The following is an 18,120-nucleotide window of genomic DNA, read 5'->3' as shown; positions in this document are numbered from 1 at the left end:
TTTAATAGGTAGATGTCATCGAAAGTAAAATGTGTTGAGAAAATAGCAATGCTTTAACATCTGCTGAACGCCTGAAATTATTCATTTTAAATTGTTTGCACATGGCTTTTTTCCCACTACTATTAAGAGCAAGGAAAATGTTGATATGTAGAAAGAACAAAGTAACTTTGCTCTAGTATGCACTACAGAATAGTAGAGCTGTGAAAAAAAATTAAAGATAATGCTGCTTTTCGTAGGAAGGGCGCTGCAGCAGCTTTTCGTGCCATCCCTAATCCCTGTTTTAAATTTATTCCTAGGGAAGCAGTGCTCTTAAAACATTGGAAATGAATCGTTGTACCCCAAATAATGTCGAGGTTCTGGAAACGCGATCCATGGTTCCTAAAACAGAAGATACAGAAATAATTTCTGCAGTAGCTGAGCGTCCAGAAGATAGCTCTGATGTGGAACCCGAAAACCATGTGGTTGTATCCTATTGTCCACCAGTCATTGAGGAAGAGATAGCCAACCCTGGAGCTGATGAAGCTGGAGGGGCCTCACAAGTCATTTACATTGACATCCAGTCCATGTATCAGCCTCAGGCAAAGCCAGAGGAAGAACCAGAAAATGACCCTGTTGGAGGGGCAGGCTATAAGCCACAGATGCACCTCCCCGTTACTTCCACTGTGGAAGATCTAGCTGCAGAGGACGACTTAGATAAAACTGCAGGTTACCGACCTCAGGCGAATGTAAATACTTGGAACTTAGTATCTCCAGACTCACCTAGGTCCACAGACAGTAGCAGTGAGATTGTCTCTTTTGGAAGTCCATGCTCCATTAACTCCCGACAATTTCTGATTCCTCCTAAAGATGAAGAGTCCCCTAAGTCCAGTGGAGGAGGGTGGTCCTTCACAAACTTTTTTCAGAACAAACCAAACGATTAACAGTGTCCTGTTTCCGCCTCCCCCACCCATCACTTCAGTCTGCCATCTCATTAAGCTCTTGTCATCACTGGGTGTCTGGGAGGGATCCTGTGAAGTATTGAGGTGGACTTCACTCGCGCAAGTTACACTGCAAGTGTTAATGTGCTTTTAATGCTTTAGTCTAAAAGCCAAAGTACAGTAACTCAGAAATTCAGTCCACACATCTCATGATTTGGAGCTTATTTTTGATTCAAGGCAAAAAATTCTCCCGTCGATCTACCTTCAAGAAGCATTCAGTAATGAATACTGCCCAGTCCATACCTGCGAAACAAATCCTGCAGTAACTGTATTCTGTTGTCCACCGTCAGGTTTTCTCATGCATATACTTTATGGAATTGCAAACAGATTTGCAGGCAAGGGCGAAAAATATCAGAGAAACAATGATGTTTATTTGGCATTTGCTCCATTCTAGATGAAAACCAAACACAAATTTCAAAGCTTTGACATTATTCTCTGTCCCTGCAACATTTAAGAAAGTTGGTATAATTTTTAATGTAGTAACAGCTATTTACTGTTTTGTTTGATAAAGTATACTGATTTCTGTGCCTACTGTATAATGGTTAGCAAACAGTTTTCTCAGGGGTACAAACTTGGAAAACGAGTGTGACACTGACCAGCCCAAATCAGAATCATGCTTTCTTGCTTTGGTAGCTTTTTCAAACCGTTTCATTACTTTTTAGCTTTTATGCTAGCTTCCCTAATTAGGTTGCCCTAATATTTAAAACTTAAACTTCTAAGACTATCGATCTTAAGTTTTTAAGAAATTTTTTCAGTGACACAGTGTCAGTTTAATAAATATATGAAGAAACTAAGTATTATTCATAAACATATATAATCCCAGTGACTTACTATTTGAGACAACTACTAAGCAATATCTGGCAGCATTAGCTGTCTCTGTAGTTCTGATTGGCTTCAGTTCCTCCTGAGAAGACCGCACTCTGAGCCCCGGCTGCCCAGGCAGTGACGATCTTTGACACCTCATAGCAGGTGTTCCTGTGCGTCTTAGCAGTTCCTCCCTCTTAAATGATCATCCGTCCAGACTATTTGATTCAGTCCTCACATTTTTAAATATAAAACTGAAAAGATAATGCTTCTTACAGGGACAGATACTCAAGGGCTATTTTATATGAAGTGTCATGAAACTGATTTGAGGCGATGGGCATACCTGTATTCAAGGTGCAGCAGTTGCTTTGGGAGCTGTCCAGAGTTGTGTCTTCACAGCATCCTCTGCTACCCCTGGTTTTCATAAGCGATGTCTAGAATGAATGTGGTTCTTGGAAAAGCAGAATGAAAAACTCTAAAGTGTATCTTACATTTTCCCTGCCCTCGGGTTGTCTATGTATTTCGTCCTTTAAGAGGTAAGGCAAAAGTAACGTGAAAATTTGAAAGATCTGAATAAGTCAAGCTATGCCTTTCTCAATTGTCTGAATTTCTGTAATGTGTTTGCACATAATGGATCGGTTTTTTTTTCCTAGTTCATAATGTATCATTATAAAAACCATGTTGTGGAAAAAAGCCACAACAAGGATGAAAAAGGACAAAAATCTATTTAGGTACTCTCTCAGTGAATCCTGATTTTTAATTGCTAGGTTTCAGCTAAATTCCTGAGCTTCCTGGTATATGGACATGTAGAGTGAAATACAGTCAATTATGTATACACACAGTGTAGTAGAACTACATCATAGCTCATAGAAATCTTCAGCAGTGAAAACTGTATCAAACCAGAGCCACCTCTAGACAGTTCCCAGACACCGAGACCTGGGGCTGCCTTCTCTCCCTGCCGAAGTTTGTCATGACCACACCCCTCTCACCCCAACTTGTGCCTTTCTCCCCATCAAAACTCACTGGTCCTGTACTTCATCTCTTTAGGATAAGTGTTGGCTAAGGTAGCGTTTATTGATCTAAACTCCACCACCTTGAGATAATAAGGCCAGAAGAGATTGTTTGATCTCTGTTATGAATGCATGTGCATTTCAGCTGTGACCATCTAGATCCAGTGCCCTGTCTAACCTGTACGACTCATTTGTTTGGCTAATGTTGAATATCACTGGGGCTCTTGGGTCCTTTCACTCCATCCAAGACTTCACCACTCTTTCTTTATGAAAAAGATTCAGAGTGCAGCTCCCCTGTCCCTTGCCTCTGGAGATCGGTCCACAGGGATCAATCAGTAGGTTAATGAGAAACAGAACTGCTCTATCAGTCTGGGCAGGCTCCTTATAACTTGTAGCATATTTGAAAAATGTGGTTTAAGTCTGAGGTCAGAACAGATTTCCTTGTGTTTTCCCATTAAATTGAAGACAGCCAGACCTACTGTGTAGATGGGAAATTATTACCTCCCCAGCCCCCACTCCACCTGGGCACAGGGGGACAGAGAGAGAGGAGGGGGCAGGGGAGAGAGAAAACACCCTCTGTCCCATATCCGGTCCATATTGTGGCCCTGGAGACCCTGATAAATGTGCACTGTTTGTCAGTAGTGGGACCATGTGCACCTGTGAAAAGAAGGCTTGCTCTGTCCAGTCGGATTAGCATTTCTTCCCAGGGGAGGGCTAACTAAACTGCTTAGAAGAGTTGGGGGTGGAGGGGGCTTTAAGTGTTTCCTCCAGCCCTTCCTAACTGGGAAAATAATTGGGAAACCCCTCTTTTTCTGCTAAAACCCAATCATTGGTTAGAAAATTCTTAATGTCTGAACTAGCATCATATCCCATTATGTCTGTTGAATGGTACTGTGTAAAGGACATGTTTTCACATCTCTTAAAGCCAGTTCACTCATCAGCCATTTCAAATCAATCTTCCCTTCTGAGGAACGGGGATTCTGGTGGTCATTGTGACTGCGTTTCTCTTGTGAGTGTCCATCTTAAGTAAACAATATTTAATATGACAATATTCTTGGAAGACTTAGCTAGGCTTTTGACATTAGATAGACCTCGTAGATTATGTATTGCATGGATTGGCACCCATATGCGATGGAAGTCTTCAGTGTGCTGACCCTGTAGAAGCCTGGGCCCCCGTATCAGGATAGTTGAGTCGTGTGTTTACGTGCTTAGATGGTAGAGGTGCTTTGTTCCCGCAGCTTAGACACAGAGGCAGCCATTCATGGAAAAGTTTAAGGGCAGAAGTATCAACCTCATTTTCCATACCAGCATTGCTTTCACGGCTCATGGATCTGAAGGATTGCACTTAGAACATCTCGTCCTGTTGCACTTTCGGAAACTGTGGTAAAAGTCACATTCTTAAAACTCCATGCAACTTGTATTCTTGTTGGAAATTAATCCTGTGAATTCTTAATTGCCTTTATGCCGTCCATATTTAAAGAACATGACAGTCCTTTCTATGTTTGAATAATTACATGTAGTTTAGTGAAGGATACTAGGGAACATTTTCTTCCAAAAGGAATTTGGAGTTAGTTTTATGGTATTTAGAAATTAAAGTACTCCCTAACATGTCAATATGCAGAAAATGTTATCACACATTTTTCTACTGTTCAGGCACATAATCTGATAAAACTTTTTTTTCTATTTACTCTGAAGTAATTTTTGCTGTTTTCTGTTTTGAACCATGTTGAAATGTGCGTATCTTTTATAAAATGCCTTGTTTTCTTCTTTTGAAAGTATAAAATTGGGCATCTCAAAAGTCAAATGTGGGATCATTAGCTAATTACAAAGACTAGGCACATTGTGGACGGTCAGTCAGTGTTTTAGTGGCAGAGTTTTCCTGAAGGGTGGTACACATTTACATCTAGCTTGTGTAGATCTGAGACTGTTGGCTGGAAGGTTCAACTCTACTGTAGAAGCGACTCCACAGTGTGAGTGAAAACTTGGAAAAGACTCATGTGAAAGTACCACTGGGTATCTTACTCCAACCTAATTTTAAGTGTTCACAGTATCTTTTTATTTGATGGGTACACAACTTGGGACATATTTGTACCAACCCGTATGTGTTCTAGCAGACCAACAACACATTGATGTGTGAGCTTAATGGACTAGTACAGACAGTCCTGTTCTTGATAAACTATTTCAAACTGGCATTTCCTGCTGAAACAAAGTTTCTTGGTACCCTGCCCATCTTATTTTTCATACCCAGAAGAAAATCTTTCACAGAAGAAAATGATTTGTGGCTAAACTTCCTGGAAATGCATCTTATAGACATGACCTTCGGGTAGCATTGGGAATGACTTGTTTTGAATTTGATCTATTTATACCTTCATAGATTGTGTACCAGGGCTGTTAATATTTAAACTTCTTGTTTCGATAGGGTGGTAAGATTTTTTATTCCTTTTCAATTAGTACTTTTGTCTTAACTATTACATGATGATATTCATGCTAATTATAATACAGGTGAACTATTTTTAATGTTGTTAATGGGGGATTAAGGACAACAATCAGCTAATTGATATATCCAGCCTTATTGTGTATGGTAAAATTTCAGGGAATGTGATTTGAATATATCCAAACCCTTACAATTATGATCTTGAGTTATGACAGGATTCTGTTATTTTTAACCATGAGTGGTACTTGTTTTCTCCCCATATTAAGAATGTTAATATTTTGGATTATAAGTGTCCATGTTACAGAGAGAATGTGCCTGTGCAAGACAAATTCTAACTGTGCAACATTTTTATGAAAATTGAAAATAGTCTTTTAAGAGGGAAACCCTCTGAATATTTTTATGTGCAGCTGCCTAGCTGAAGAACCATAGAAACAATAAATTCAAAAGCTCTTAAATAAGTAAACTGTAACTGATTGAACATTAACCAAATACAAAACAGTAGTAACTTATATTCCTTTTTTGGTTGCTATAACTGAATACCCTGAAAACCTAGAGATGTGAATGAGGGGGAGATGTTTAATTGACAAGGAAACTGATTTTTATTACATTTTCATTTATCTTCTAAGATAGCCTTTGCGGTAGCCAATGAGAACTTTAAAGCAAATAAACAAAACTAACAACATAGGCCTTATGCTGCACTGAAGCCAAAAATACTTTGTATACCTAATTGAATGGCTCACTGAAATGTGCTGAATTTCTTTACACATTTAAAATGTACTTTCCTTTAGAAATACTCATTTTAAATAGGTGACTTTCGGTTTCTGAACTTACTTTTTTTCCTAAGCGTTCCAGTGGTATATTATAAAAGATAAAAAGATTTCTAGGTGGTAATACAGTTTTCATTAAAATATGGACAAGTTAACTGTTAGGTTTAACCTTAGGATCAGTATTTTTGTAGTTGATCATAGGAAACAATACTGAATAATGATTTTCATAAAAAAATTTTTTTAAAATACTCTGTTTCCAGTTTGATTTCCAATACTTTTCTCCATTATTTATGATATATCTTTCTGTTTAATTTTTTCCTTCCAACATAATGTTTGGGAAAATGTGACTACGTTATGACTACATCACAAAAAGAAACCCTATTCCGTTCACTGTTGTGAAAGTGTAGGTATTATATGACACCCTGGGACTTGTTTTATCCGATTATTTTGTCCAAAAGGAGCAAGGCTTTTTCTTAAATACATTTCAATTCAGAATTGTTTGAAAAAGATTGGCCTGGATAGAAAGACATCCTAAATTTGAGATGGTGCCACCTTCAATGTATGTTCAAAGGTAAAGTCATTTTAAAACCCTCAACTTTCTTTCCTAGTAGGAATGTATTATCTTTTCTTCTCTTTCATCAGCTGGCCACCAGTCAGAAGTCCTTATAATGCTAGGAAATTATTTTTTACTTTCAAATTGCATTATAGTGAATTACTGTTTACAAAACACACATACTGTGAACAGATATAAGTTTTTGTCTTTTATAAGGTTGTTTGTAGAATGAGTGTTTTTTTAAAGGGATGTTATATGTTCAATATTTACAGTTTTTTATAAATACTAGTAACTGTTTACTAATTTTCGTTTGGTCAGGTGTGTGCAGATGTCGCTGAAAGATAGGGAGAAACTGCAGATCCAAAACTGTTTCCTTTTTCATTTCTTGAAATGTTACCACTACAGACTTAAAAAAACCCAAAAAACCTGAATGATCAGCTGTGATGTTCTATACCTAAAATCATGCTTAATCATATCAGGAAACATTTAAATATACACATACAGGAAGTAAATTATAGATTGCAGTATATTTGTCTGATTCAGTCTGATTCACAGAATTCTGAGTTTAATGTGGAATAAAACAACTCCATTTACAGAGATGACAGCTGAAGTATTTTCTGCCTTGTGAAAATTTGGAGATTATGTTGCTGTTAGAAGGGAAAATTTGGACATTTTATATCATTGTATAATTTCAGAATTTAGTTTCCATATCTTTTGGGAAACATGGTTATAGCAAGAACATAGACTATAAGTAACCTATTACTAAGACACCTTAAATGTAAAACTAGTATGCTCGGCTGTTAACTCTGAAGATGTTACTTATGTTTGTTTTTAAAACATGCATGTATTTAACAATTTTATCATAGTATTGTCATGGAAAAAAATAAATATATTTTCTTACAACTTAATACTGACAGATTTGGGCATTACTCTTTTTTTTTTTTTTTTAGCTCCTGCTTTAAGCACTTAGGAAAAGTGGCTTCTGCTTGGTTGTTAATAATTTGATTCTATCTCATAAGAATTACAGTGATTATGAAGCAGCCACATAAGGGCTGTGACTGAATTTTTATACATTACTATGCCATTGATATAACCTTCCATATGTGCCATTAACTTCCATTACCAGCAAAGTTACCATAAAAATACCAACTAGTGGGAACCCAACATTATAAAACAAATACTAAATAAATACTGGTCCCTAGAGTATGTTTTTTTAATTTATTTCCTCTGAAGGTAAACATTTCTGAAGACTCTAGAAATATATCCAAATTCTATCATCAAGTTACTCAATTTGGAAATATGGGTCATTGATTCAGAAAAACCTCAGTGATTTTTTAAGTTATTATTGATTTTAACATTTTTTATTGATTTATAATCACTTTACAATGTTGTGTCAAATTTCAGTGTAGAGCACAATTTTTCAGTTATATATGAACATGTATATATTCATTGTCACATTTTTTTCTCTGTGAGCTACCATAAGATCTTGTATATATTTCCCTGTGCTATACAGTATAATCTTGTTTATCTATTCTACAATTTTGAAATCCCAGTCTATCTTTTCCCACCCCCTGCCCCTTTGGCAACCACAAGTTTGTATTCTGTGTCTGTGAGTCTAAGAAAAACCTCAGTAATTTTGAAGTATGAAGTGATCTTAAATAGAATTTCATAAGGGGAGAAATTAAGTCTTTAGTCTTATGTAGCCTACACTTATCCAGAGTAACAACTGTTATGTTATGAATGGGCCTATATTTAACCTGAAGAAACTGTAGACCAATCTTAAATTAATTGTTAAACACGTGTTAGTATTTAAGTACTGAAAGAGCTCATACATGTGGTCTGTCCTTCAGGGAGATCTCAGTGCATAACTAGTTTCCCAGATGGTAAGTTCTTGAGCCAAAATGTATAGCGCCATCAACCCCAGGAACTTTGAAAGGGTCAAAAAGAGGAATGATGTAATTATTAGGGGAAAGAGAAATAGAGATGTTTGAATGAATCATCTTTTTTTTTAATGTATCATATTTAACCTTAAACTAAACTGTTAGCTTACAAACTCAAGTTCATTACAAAAGGCCTATGTAGGAATTAGTTTTGAATGGCCTATAAATTTGACCCATTACCCTTCCCCTAGAGTGACTAATAGTAGAATTGAATTAAAAGTGCTTATTCAGTCTGCGAGAACCAGCGAGGCTGAAGTAACGAGATGTCTTACACTGATTTGGGATTAAACTCGAGATGATTTTATCCAGTTTCAGCACTGACTACCTGGGCCACCCTGGAGAACTGACTTAACCGCATTCTCATTCTCCTCAGCTCTAAACTGTGGGTCTTGATAACCTGCCTTTACATAACTGTGGGGATTCCAGAGAGTGTACATAACGTTCCCAACAGAATAGAGGTCAGATGATTACACGTGTCTCTAACCCTTGAGAAACCTCGGGAAAACCTTAGACTTTCTGACCAGTGCCTGAAAGGTGTAAATGCCTTAAAACTGGTTTAGATGCCCCAGAGGTGACATCTCTCAGGTACCCAGAGGGGAGTTACCCAGCAGAAGGTCTGCAGGTAAAGCACGGGGTCTCTGCCCATGTGGCCCAGTGCTGCGGTCCTCACCTTTCTTCACGTGGGTAATGTCTTCCAGCCTTGGGTCTCAGTTGAGAAGATGCTGCTCGCAGAGGTCTTTTCCAGCATCCCAGGAAACCTGCTGTCTGCCTGTCCAGCAGCAACCCCTCTGTGGTCTGAGCACAATCCTAAGGCTTCATCTGATAGTAGGAATTGAAGCACGTCTTAGTCACTGCTGCACCTACAGAGCTTAGCGATGTATCTGCCACGTCACTAGTGCTCAATAAATGTTCTTCAAATAATTGTGCCTTGAAAAAATAAAAAAGTGGTTGAATGTGTGTCTCTGGATATTAGAAATATGTTGTCTTACAGAGAGGTGGCCAGCCTGTGACATGGTCTCCAAGGATGGAAAGACAGAGCAGACCTCGTGGAATGTGAATGCCTCGGAAGAGGAAGGAGGCTTCCCAGGTCCGCCTGGGGAAGATGCTGTTCGTGGTAGATGCTCTTGTTGCTGAATGCGTTACCCTTTGTTCTCCCTCAAAGGAAATGTGCCTTCATCCTCTTATCTCTTTGACAAAAGCATGTAGGAGATAAATGGGCATTAGCTGAAGTGACAACAGCTTAGAGCCCTTCTCCCACCCACTCCCCACTCCCCACCTCTTCCTGCTTTGAAATATATCTCTTTCTCTAGGTCAAGTTCTCTATATCCTTCCAAATGGCAAGGGGCATGACCAAGGGATTTGCTCGTATTCCTACCTCTCTTCCCCCAGTCACATATCTGCTTCTCCAGGAGACAGTCCGTATCCCATCTCCCGATCTGCTAGGCATTTACTTTGTGGGTAGGTAAGCCCTGGAACTTGCTGCAGGTGACACTGGGCTTTAGTCTCCTCCTTCACCCAGAACTGACACATATCTGTTCTCTGTAGCCAAAACTTTCTTCTCTGGGCCAGAGAGCTGGGCTCCTGGTTCCATGATCCTCCAAGTTAACAGCCTTATGCACATAGAGGAGAAGGGGTCCCTCCTCCCAGAGAGAACTCTGGCCTGGCCTGTGTCACATGTTCATCACTGGTCCAGAGGTTCTGTTCAAAGTTACTTTCATAAATATTACGTAGCTATTGGAGGAGGAGGAAAAGAGAAGAAGGTGATATTCTGGGTGGACAAAACAGTAAAATACTACAGCTCACTGATCAAAAACTGGAAAATATAAGGAAAAAGAGAAAAATTCATACACTCTTTTTATGCACCATTAGCTATTTTTAGCATTTTACTTTTTGTCCTCTCAGACATTTTTCCTATGCAAATATGTATGTAATTACATTTACATATATTTCATATGTATATATACATGTATATGTATGCATATATAAAAAGGATTATATTAAGTATTCTAGTTTGAAACTTGATTTCAAAATTTAACATATTTTGAAAATGTTTGCCTGTCAATAGAATATTTATATGACATTATTCTTCCATGGATATAGAAAATTCTATCATATGGATGAATTCTTTAATTCAGCATTCTGGACATTTGTACAGTTCACTTTCCATCAAATAATGGATAACATTGAAAGGCAGGCGAAGATGTTTGGCCCTGATTTGTTTGGGACTAAGGAGCGACACTTGAATTCACACTAGGTGCCATTGGAGGACTCCCACACCACCTTTCCTAGGTGGTAAAGTGCCGTCTTCACCGCCAACAGACTAGTGAACATATTGATCTAATGCAGAGTTCTCCTGCTCACATGCCGTTTCCCCTAAGACAATGGGGTGGCCGGCAGGAGCTCGGGGTGGGGACTGCTCAGGGCTCTGGCTGAGTGGTCACTGGACACAGCAGCTGCCCGGCTCAACTTCCTCAGTCCTAGGGTACCCACAGCATCCACTGAACTCTGTGCTGGGTCCCTAGTCATTGGTGAAGGGTCCCAGGACCCAGGGGAAACAAGATTGAAGTATGTAAGTAGGGATTTAGAAAGATTTTTAAGTTCTCTGGGAACAGAAATTCTCTTATCCTAGGAGTCTTGATTTGACTCATTGGGGAAGTAGTGAACTGTGATGCATTCTTTAGATGGGACAGCATGTGACACAAAGTGCACTTTAAGAAAACAAAGCTGGTCTCTGGTGAAATCTCTCATCTGGAGTAGGGAGAGACTGGGAGTCGGAGTAGGTGAGGGTTGGGACAGGCAGGATTTCAGATGGCCCTGAGACCTGGGTACACACACCTGGTACAATCCCATCCCCTGGAGTGCGGCCGGACCTGTGCTTATGACAGGAAGTCACTCCCACGATTAGGTTTCTCGTCAACTCTCTTCGTGTTAGTAGAAAGGGAGGCTATCCAGGGTGGGCCTCACCTAATCAGGAGAGCTCTTACAAGAGCAGCAGGGCCCTTTGGAAAGACAGTCTCCTGCTGGCTTTGAAGAAGCAGGTGCCCAGTGGGTTTAAGAGGGCCCAAGCCTCCAGTGACCTCACAGCCCTGGCTGACACCGGTTGGAGGAACAGGCTTCTCTCTCCTTTTAAAGTCTCACCTGCATCTTATCTGGGTGGTTCCGCACATAGTGAGAGCCTGTGGCGGGGCAGGGGGAGGGCAGTGCCTGTGAGGAGGACCCAGAAAGTCATTCTGCATCCCCGCCCTCCATCCTAACACCCCTAAAGCCTCCAGACAAAGTCTGAGGGCTTCAGTCTTCCCAGCCAGAGGCAATCCGGTGACAGTGACCAAGGCCCCAACCCTGGGCAAGTCACTCTACCTCCCCAGCCCTGTCTGAGGGGCTGGACCAGGAGACCAAGCAGCTTTATTTTATTTCTGAGGTTCTGACAATGTGTCCTGAACAAGCAGTGGGTGCATTTTCTGCTCTATTGGACAGGGACCCCCATGTCATGTCCACCCTCCCCACAGTTGCCCTTTGAGCCCTAAGTTCAGTGAGAACACAGGATGCCTGCCACCGGGGTGGGGAGGTCACCAGGCCGCAGGCCTGTAGCCCCACCCCCACCCCCACCGCCCTCTGGGAAGCTGGTCCCTTCACTCTGTCTCTGCTCACCTTCAGTCAACTTCCTGCCAGGGCCTCCCACTGCCCGTCCCCAGCCTGGCCCCTGTCACTTGTTTCTAAATAAATGCAGATGAGCAAACTCCTGGCACTGCCCTGGCCTTCCTTCTCACAGACACTCCCATCCAGGTCCTCTTTTGGCCAAGTCAGAGGTGCAGCCCCTTAGCACCTGGCAATCCAAGGAGGCCATAGCCCCAGGCTGGGCCCTTGCTTGGAGGTGGGCCACTGGGACACAGGGGGAGGCCATACCACATGTTTGAAGATCTCTGTGCCTTTGGAAAACAGAGAAAGGCAGCAAGCTCATCCCAGAGGCTGAGAGACAGAGCTCCTCGTGCACCTTTCCAGGAAAAAGTGCGTGCTCCTGGGAGCCCTGCGCTTTCTAGGACAAAGCTGTCTCAGCAAAGGCAGGCAGGAGAGGAGGGGAGACGGAGTTCTGTCTGCTGCATGCCTGTCTCTTGCAGTCGTTGGCTTGGCCAGGGCTGGGCAGGGGTCCAGGCGAGCACACTGCTGCTTGGAAGTAGCTTGCAGCAACTCCCAGGAGTGCTGGAGAGAAGAAAAGACTTCAAGCCCCAACCTCACAGCCTGCTGGGGGCCCTGAATCCCACTCGGATGGAGTGGCTCTGGCCTCTGCTTGTTCAGCCCAGAGTCCTCCTGATAGGAGCGCTTTGGAAGCAGGCAGACTTGGAGCTGTTGTGAGAACCTGGCCTCTGCCCAAATCCTCCCCACCCACAAGACTGTCCTACCACTGACAGCTAACCCAAGGGAGCCCCAGAATGCCACTGAGCAATCCTGGGCTCCAGGGCCCGGGGCATCTGCCCGGAGGTCAGGTAAGGGGTAGATGTGATCCCCAGTGAAGCTCCGTGGTTGCGTCCTTGTGGTAGGACCACAAGCAAGTCACTTGGTCTTCCTGGCCAGCTTCTGTCTCCCCGAGTCAAACTGGCCTTGCCCATCTGCTCTGGCCATCATCAAAGAGGAACTGTTGTTGAGATCAAATATGTGAACATTCTTTGAACGTGAGGTTGAAGCACAGTTACTCACAGGGCCTCTCTCAGCAGCCAGACCATGCTGCTGAACTGGGTTAGTCATTCTGCCGCCTGAATATAGCCACCTATAAGCTGGAACTTCCTAATGACAGCCTGTCACTTCCACCGGGACCCAGCAGCTTACATGCCTGCAGACCTCACACTCTGCGGCCACAGCAGGGCTAAGGCAGGGCCGCCTCTATTTCCCTGGTGGTTTTAGTGTGTGCTGTAGGAGTACCCAGTTATGATGCAGCTGAACGACCCCCTTCTCCATCCTGGGAAGTGACTACCTGGGAGTGGGTTACAGCAGCAGAAACCTTTATTTTGGATGCTGATTCTCTGTGCTGGCAGCCCTCTGCCCCCTGGGCTCCCTCTGGATGGTAGTCTTGGAGCCTTTCTTTCCTGCCTTTGACAAGCTAAGCACACACCCTTGTCCGCTAAGGGACTGGGCTGTGTGTCACCGGGCACACATCTCCCCCCCGCACCTCCACCTTCAAGGGCAGGGACACTGTGTTCCTGGACTGGGCTGGAACTGGAAGAGGCCAGGAAGGGAGTGGGAAGCAGTGATGCTTGGTTCCAGCCCCTCTCCTGAAGCGTGACTCGTCTTCCCACATGGAGCTGGAATTCCCTGCCTGTCTCTCCCTGGCAGTGGCCTCTGCAGGCCGCCCCTTGGTGCCTCCCTCCCAGGGACGAGCAGCCTTGGGGGGCAGGGGGCTGGCTGTCAGAGCTCCGAGGGGGGCTGGGAGCCCCTCCTCCTCCCTCTTCTGCTTCCTTTGGGAACTCTCAGTGCTCAAAACAAGCTTTCTGAGAACTATATTTTTCTGGGTTAAAGGTGAAAAATGCAGCATTTCCTCCAAGTGGAAAGCACTGGGGCTGCCAGCTCCGGGCACATTTCCGAGAGCTTCCTCCCACTCAGGGAGGAGGCAGCTCCTTGCACAGGGGGAGGAGGAGAGGTGGGCGGTGGAGGGAAGGAGCAGAGAGACGGCCGGAAGGGAAGCCCCTGTGACTCTGGAACCAGGGCCGTTTGTGTGGGGAAAGCAGAGAGCCTGTTTGTGTCAGAGGAGCCAGGAGACAGGACTGGGCCGGAAATGGAAGGCAGAGAGCAGGGCGGGAGAGCAGGGCAGCCGTTCAGAGTGGGGCCTGAGTGGAAGGTCACCAGGCTGCCTCCGGAGCAGGGTGGGGACAAAGAAGATCCCACAGACCCCCTGGGGGATCCTGCTGTCAGGCTTAGAGGAAACACATGGAGGAGGTGGTGAAAGTCAGTCTTGGTAGGAAAAGCAAGAACATCCCCCTCCGTGACCCCAGCCCAGCGTCCTTGCTTAGAACATGTGGGAAGTTCTGGGGAATTTTCTCAGATTCCGACTGTGGGATAAAAGCTTTTCAGGAACCCATGCCTCATGACTTCCTTCCTGGGCAGGACAGGGGTGGCATTGAGCTCCGACTTTGCAGGACTGGCTATTCTGCAAAACTCTCCCTCTGGCCAAGAGCCCAGCCCGCCTTCTCCGACAGGCCTCTCCGCAGAGCCGCTGCCCCCAGACCATGGCACAGCCCCTGCCCCGCCAGGCCCTCCTCAGAGTGACAACATGGCTGCCAGGTGTCAGCCAACAGATGGAAGCTGGGGGACAATGGGCACAGCAGGCAGGGCTGGAGGAGGCGGAGGCTGCCCCCCTGGAGGTCCGTCCCTGTCACCGCAACCTCACAGGCCTCGTCCCACCCCCAGGGTCCTGTCGATGACCCACCTCAGGGCCGCCTCGTCCTGCTGCCCCACTTCCCTCAACAGCGCGGGACCTGCTGTGATGGATTGATGGCACCCACGGGCCTGGCTTCCCCCTCCCTGTGTCCATGCCCAGTGCCAGGAGACTCTGCAGTTCCTCCCATGATGGAGGTACAGTCTGTTTCTTCATCTCTTGAATGTGTGGACTTTGACTAACAGTGACACGAGGCAGTTCCAAACCTAGGCTGTAAAAGGCCTTTACTGCGATTCCAGCGCCCTGACCCTCCTCCGTGGTCGCGTGAAGGGCATGTCAGGCTAGCTCACTGGTTCCAGGAGGAGGCTGGAGCAGACACAAGTTACCTCACCAACCCAGCCGAGGCCATGCTATGGGAGCCCATGGGAACGAGTCCCACCGAGACCAGAAGAACCACCAAGCCCAGCCTGGATCAGCAGAGTGCCCACTCCAGGCATGTAAGCAATGAACCGTTCTTGTGGTATGCAACTGAGGTTTTGTGGTTGTTTGTCATGCAGCTTTGCTGCAGCAATAGATAGCAGATACACTTGGAGAGGAAACTGGGGGACCCACAAAACCAGGCTGAGTTCTCAGCCCGCCTGCCCATCTGAACCCACGTCTCATCCCTCAGCTTCAGGACAAGTTTATACCCTCACAGCCAGCTCTGCTATAGACTCATCCCACGTCTCCTGATTTTTGGCCACTGAGAAGGGGAAAGAGCTTGGGGATATACTGTCCCTCACCCTGTTCTCCCACACTGAGCCTCCCATGTGATCAGCTCCTCTTGGGTCCCCTACTGTGCTGCCCTGTCACCGGCAGGATCTCTACTACCTTGACTTTATCATGCGTCACCCCTCCCCTTCCAGCCCCTTCTGCAACCCAACAAGGGGAAAATGGGTCAGCACCCTCATCCATCCCAGTACACCCTCCTGGCACCCCCTCACCACCTCCCATGGTGATTGTGTTTTTCTCTGGATAACATATGTGGGAAAGACATTGTATCCACAACACAACTCTTCTGGCTTCAGCTCAGTGGGATATTTTGCTAAAATCACAATGACTTTTTTTGGCTGGAGGTAACTGATTCAAAATGTGAATCAATTGGAGTTGTGAAAGCACCTGCATTAGATCTCGGGAAGCCCTGGCCGGAGGTGTCCCCTAGGAACTGATGTGGAGGTGAGGGTGGTGGGCAGGTGGTAAAATCCACTTTCAACCACGTAGCTTTCTGTACATTGCACTCACGAGGGGGCCTGTGTAGGACAGGATGAATTATTACTGTTATTGTTGTTGTTGTTACTGTTAGTGTTCTGGGAGGAAGGATCCTGGTTGTCAAAGGGTCCCAAAGACAGGAGGCAGAAAGCTGAAGCCCAAGGTGACCATCTCTAATTTATTTACTCATTTTCTAGAACTCTTAATGTGCCTAGAGGTGCTTGGCACAGAGCTCCAAGTCTTCTCTGAACACCTGCTGCACACACAAGAAGAGAGTCAGGACGGGACTAATTATAGGCTCTTGTGTGAGCTGGATCCCGTTTCCCTCCTCTTTGGTGGCCGCGTTCATCTCACCCTTCCCTTTCCAAGTCCTGTCGTGGGGATCTGCCAACAGGCCAGCTGTCCCTAGGTTCATGTGCATGACTGGCAAAGGGGCACAGCCGATGGCTCAGAAGCAAGCAGCCCCGTTTCTCTAGTTCTTGCCCAGATGCTCAATCCAGGCTGAGGGCACCCCCAGCACAGCCTGAAAAACACGGACTGTATTCGGTCCATTTCTGGACGTGGCGAATGACTTCCTGAGCGCGCTGTAGCCTTCTTCAACTCCTTTATTCAAGTTTACTACAGACATCCCCCCTCTCTTAAAACCCACTTTGGTAACACATGTGCCTCTTCATTGGCTTATTTTGGAAGCTTTATATTCACCTCCCTGAGCCATCAACAACCAAGGGAGAATGGTCAGCTCCCCAAGGTGCCCACCCCAAGTTACCTCCTCAGCTCCACTGACACCCTAAAGGGCCCCAAACCAGTCTCCTTTGGGAGAAAATTCCTAGGAAGTGTGCAAAGAATTCAGGGTCATCCACCCAAACTTGCAAAAAGTATACCGTGTGGACAATCTGTGGCTATAAAAATATACACATACAAAAGGACAGCTAGAAAATCACGGTGCCCACTTTGTTAGACGTACATTATAAAAAGTAGGGATTTCTCATTAAAGGTCAGCTTTAGGGGGCAGGTTGATAATTGTGATTCTATCTCTAGTCTCCCTTCATCCTTATTTTCACGGAATAGTCAGAGCACATTGAATCAGCCAGTGAGGAGGGGAAGGGGTTAATCCTAATAATTCATGGGCCAAGGTGAGAAATTCGAGGTTCAAGGTCTTACAGTCATTCTGCTGGCAGGAAGAGTGTCATGAGTCAGGAGAGAAGAGAAGGTCTTTAATACTGCCATTTGGGTCTCTCTCTCTCTTTTTTTTTTTTTTTTTTTTTTTCCGAACTATGAATCACAACACAGTCATTGAGCTACAGCAGACAAGCTCGGAAACTCGCCTCAATGAGTGATCTCTGGCAGCCACTATGTATTCAATGGACAAAATCCGATGCTGCCTACAGAGTATTCCGTTGGGTTTGGCCCGTGGAGTATCAGCAGGAAAGGCCACACAGAGACTCCTGTCTTGGTCCTAGTTTCGCATCAGGGTGTACTTGCTCCTGGATGAGAGGAAGCACACCTGGTCCCCGAGCCTCTGTGTGTGGCATCAGGCAGGGTCCTGGGGCCCCCGGGATGCTCAGGATAGAAGGCTCTGTCCCTCGGGCAAGGCCAGCTGGTGTTACTTGGCTCCACAAGTGTTGATGTTTTTCCCATCCACGGCGTCTTCCACGAGGGAAATGTGGTAATCGGTGGACAGGGTGAAATGAGAGATGCAGCCCACGAGGCCTCGCATGTACTGCCTGTTAGTGTGCAGAGCAATTTCCTTCATCCCACCTGCCAGGAAGCAAGAGGGAGTTGGGGTGAGCCAGAGGGGAGGATGTCTCTCTAGGACACTAAAATGTCTACTGACCAAGGCATTCCTTGGCTGACAGGATAAATAAGGCTGTGGTACACAGAACTCAGTACATCACATCTGATCTATAATTATTCTTGAAGGAAAATGTTGACTTGGAGCAATTTGATACATAACCAGAGCCTATAAATATTTGCCTCCTATGTGATTTCTGACCTCTTTGACTACTTCAAACCAAATAGTACC

The 18,120-nt window shown here is 44.7% G+C and overlaps 2 protein-coding genes across 5 annotated transcripts in view; one reads left to right on the top strand and one right to left on the bottom strand.

The window, feature by feature from the left end:
* LIFR (LIF receptor subunit alpha) overlaps positions 1-7,453 on the top strand; it is a 70,591-nt gene extending 63,138 nt beyond the window's left edge. For both annotated transcript variants that reach the window (XM_032471215.1, XM_032471209.1), the window contains exon 20: positions 297-7,453. In XM_032471215.1, coding sequence (XP_032327106.1) covers positions 297-920 — 624 coding nt within the window. In that variant the 3' untranslated portion in view covers positions 921-7,453. The remainder of the gene's footprint in view (positions 1-296) is intronic.
* An 8,808-nt stretch (positions 7,454-16,261) lies between these two features.
* The window catches only part of EGFLAM (EGF like, fibronectin type III and laminin G domains), a 161,899-nt gene continuing 160,040 nt past the window's right edge, over positions 16,262-18,120 (bottom strand). For 2 of the 3 annotated variants that reach the window (XM_032471204.1, XM_006185144.3), the window contains exon 23: positions 17,366-17,855. In XM_032471204.1, coding sequence (XP_032327095.1) covers positions 17,701-17,855 — 155 coding nt within the window. In that variant the 3' untranslated portion in view covers positions 17,366-17,700. Of the gene's footprint in view, positions 17,856-18,120 lie in introns of all 3 variants that reach the window. The other variant, XM_032471203.1, reaches the window with a different exon arrangement.

The sequence above is a fragment of the Camelus ferus genome, chromosome 3 (genome assembly GCF_009834535.1).
Source record: "Camelus ferus isolate YT-003-E chromosome 3, BCGSAC_Cfer_1.0, whole genome shotgun sequence".
NCBI classification, from domain to species: Eukaryota; Metazoa; Chordata; class Mammalia; order Artiodactyla; family Camelidae; genus Camelus; species Camelus ferus.
This window is presented reverse-complemented; position numbering and strand designations above follow the sequence as displayed.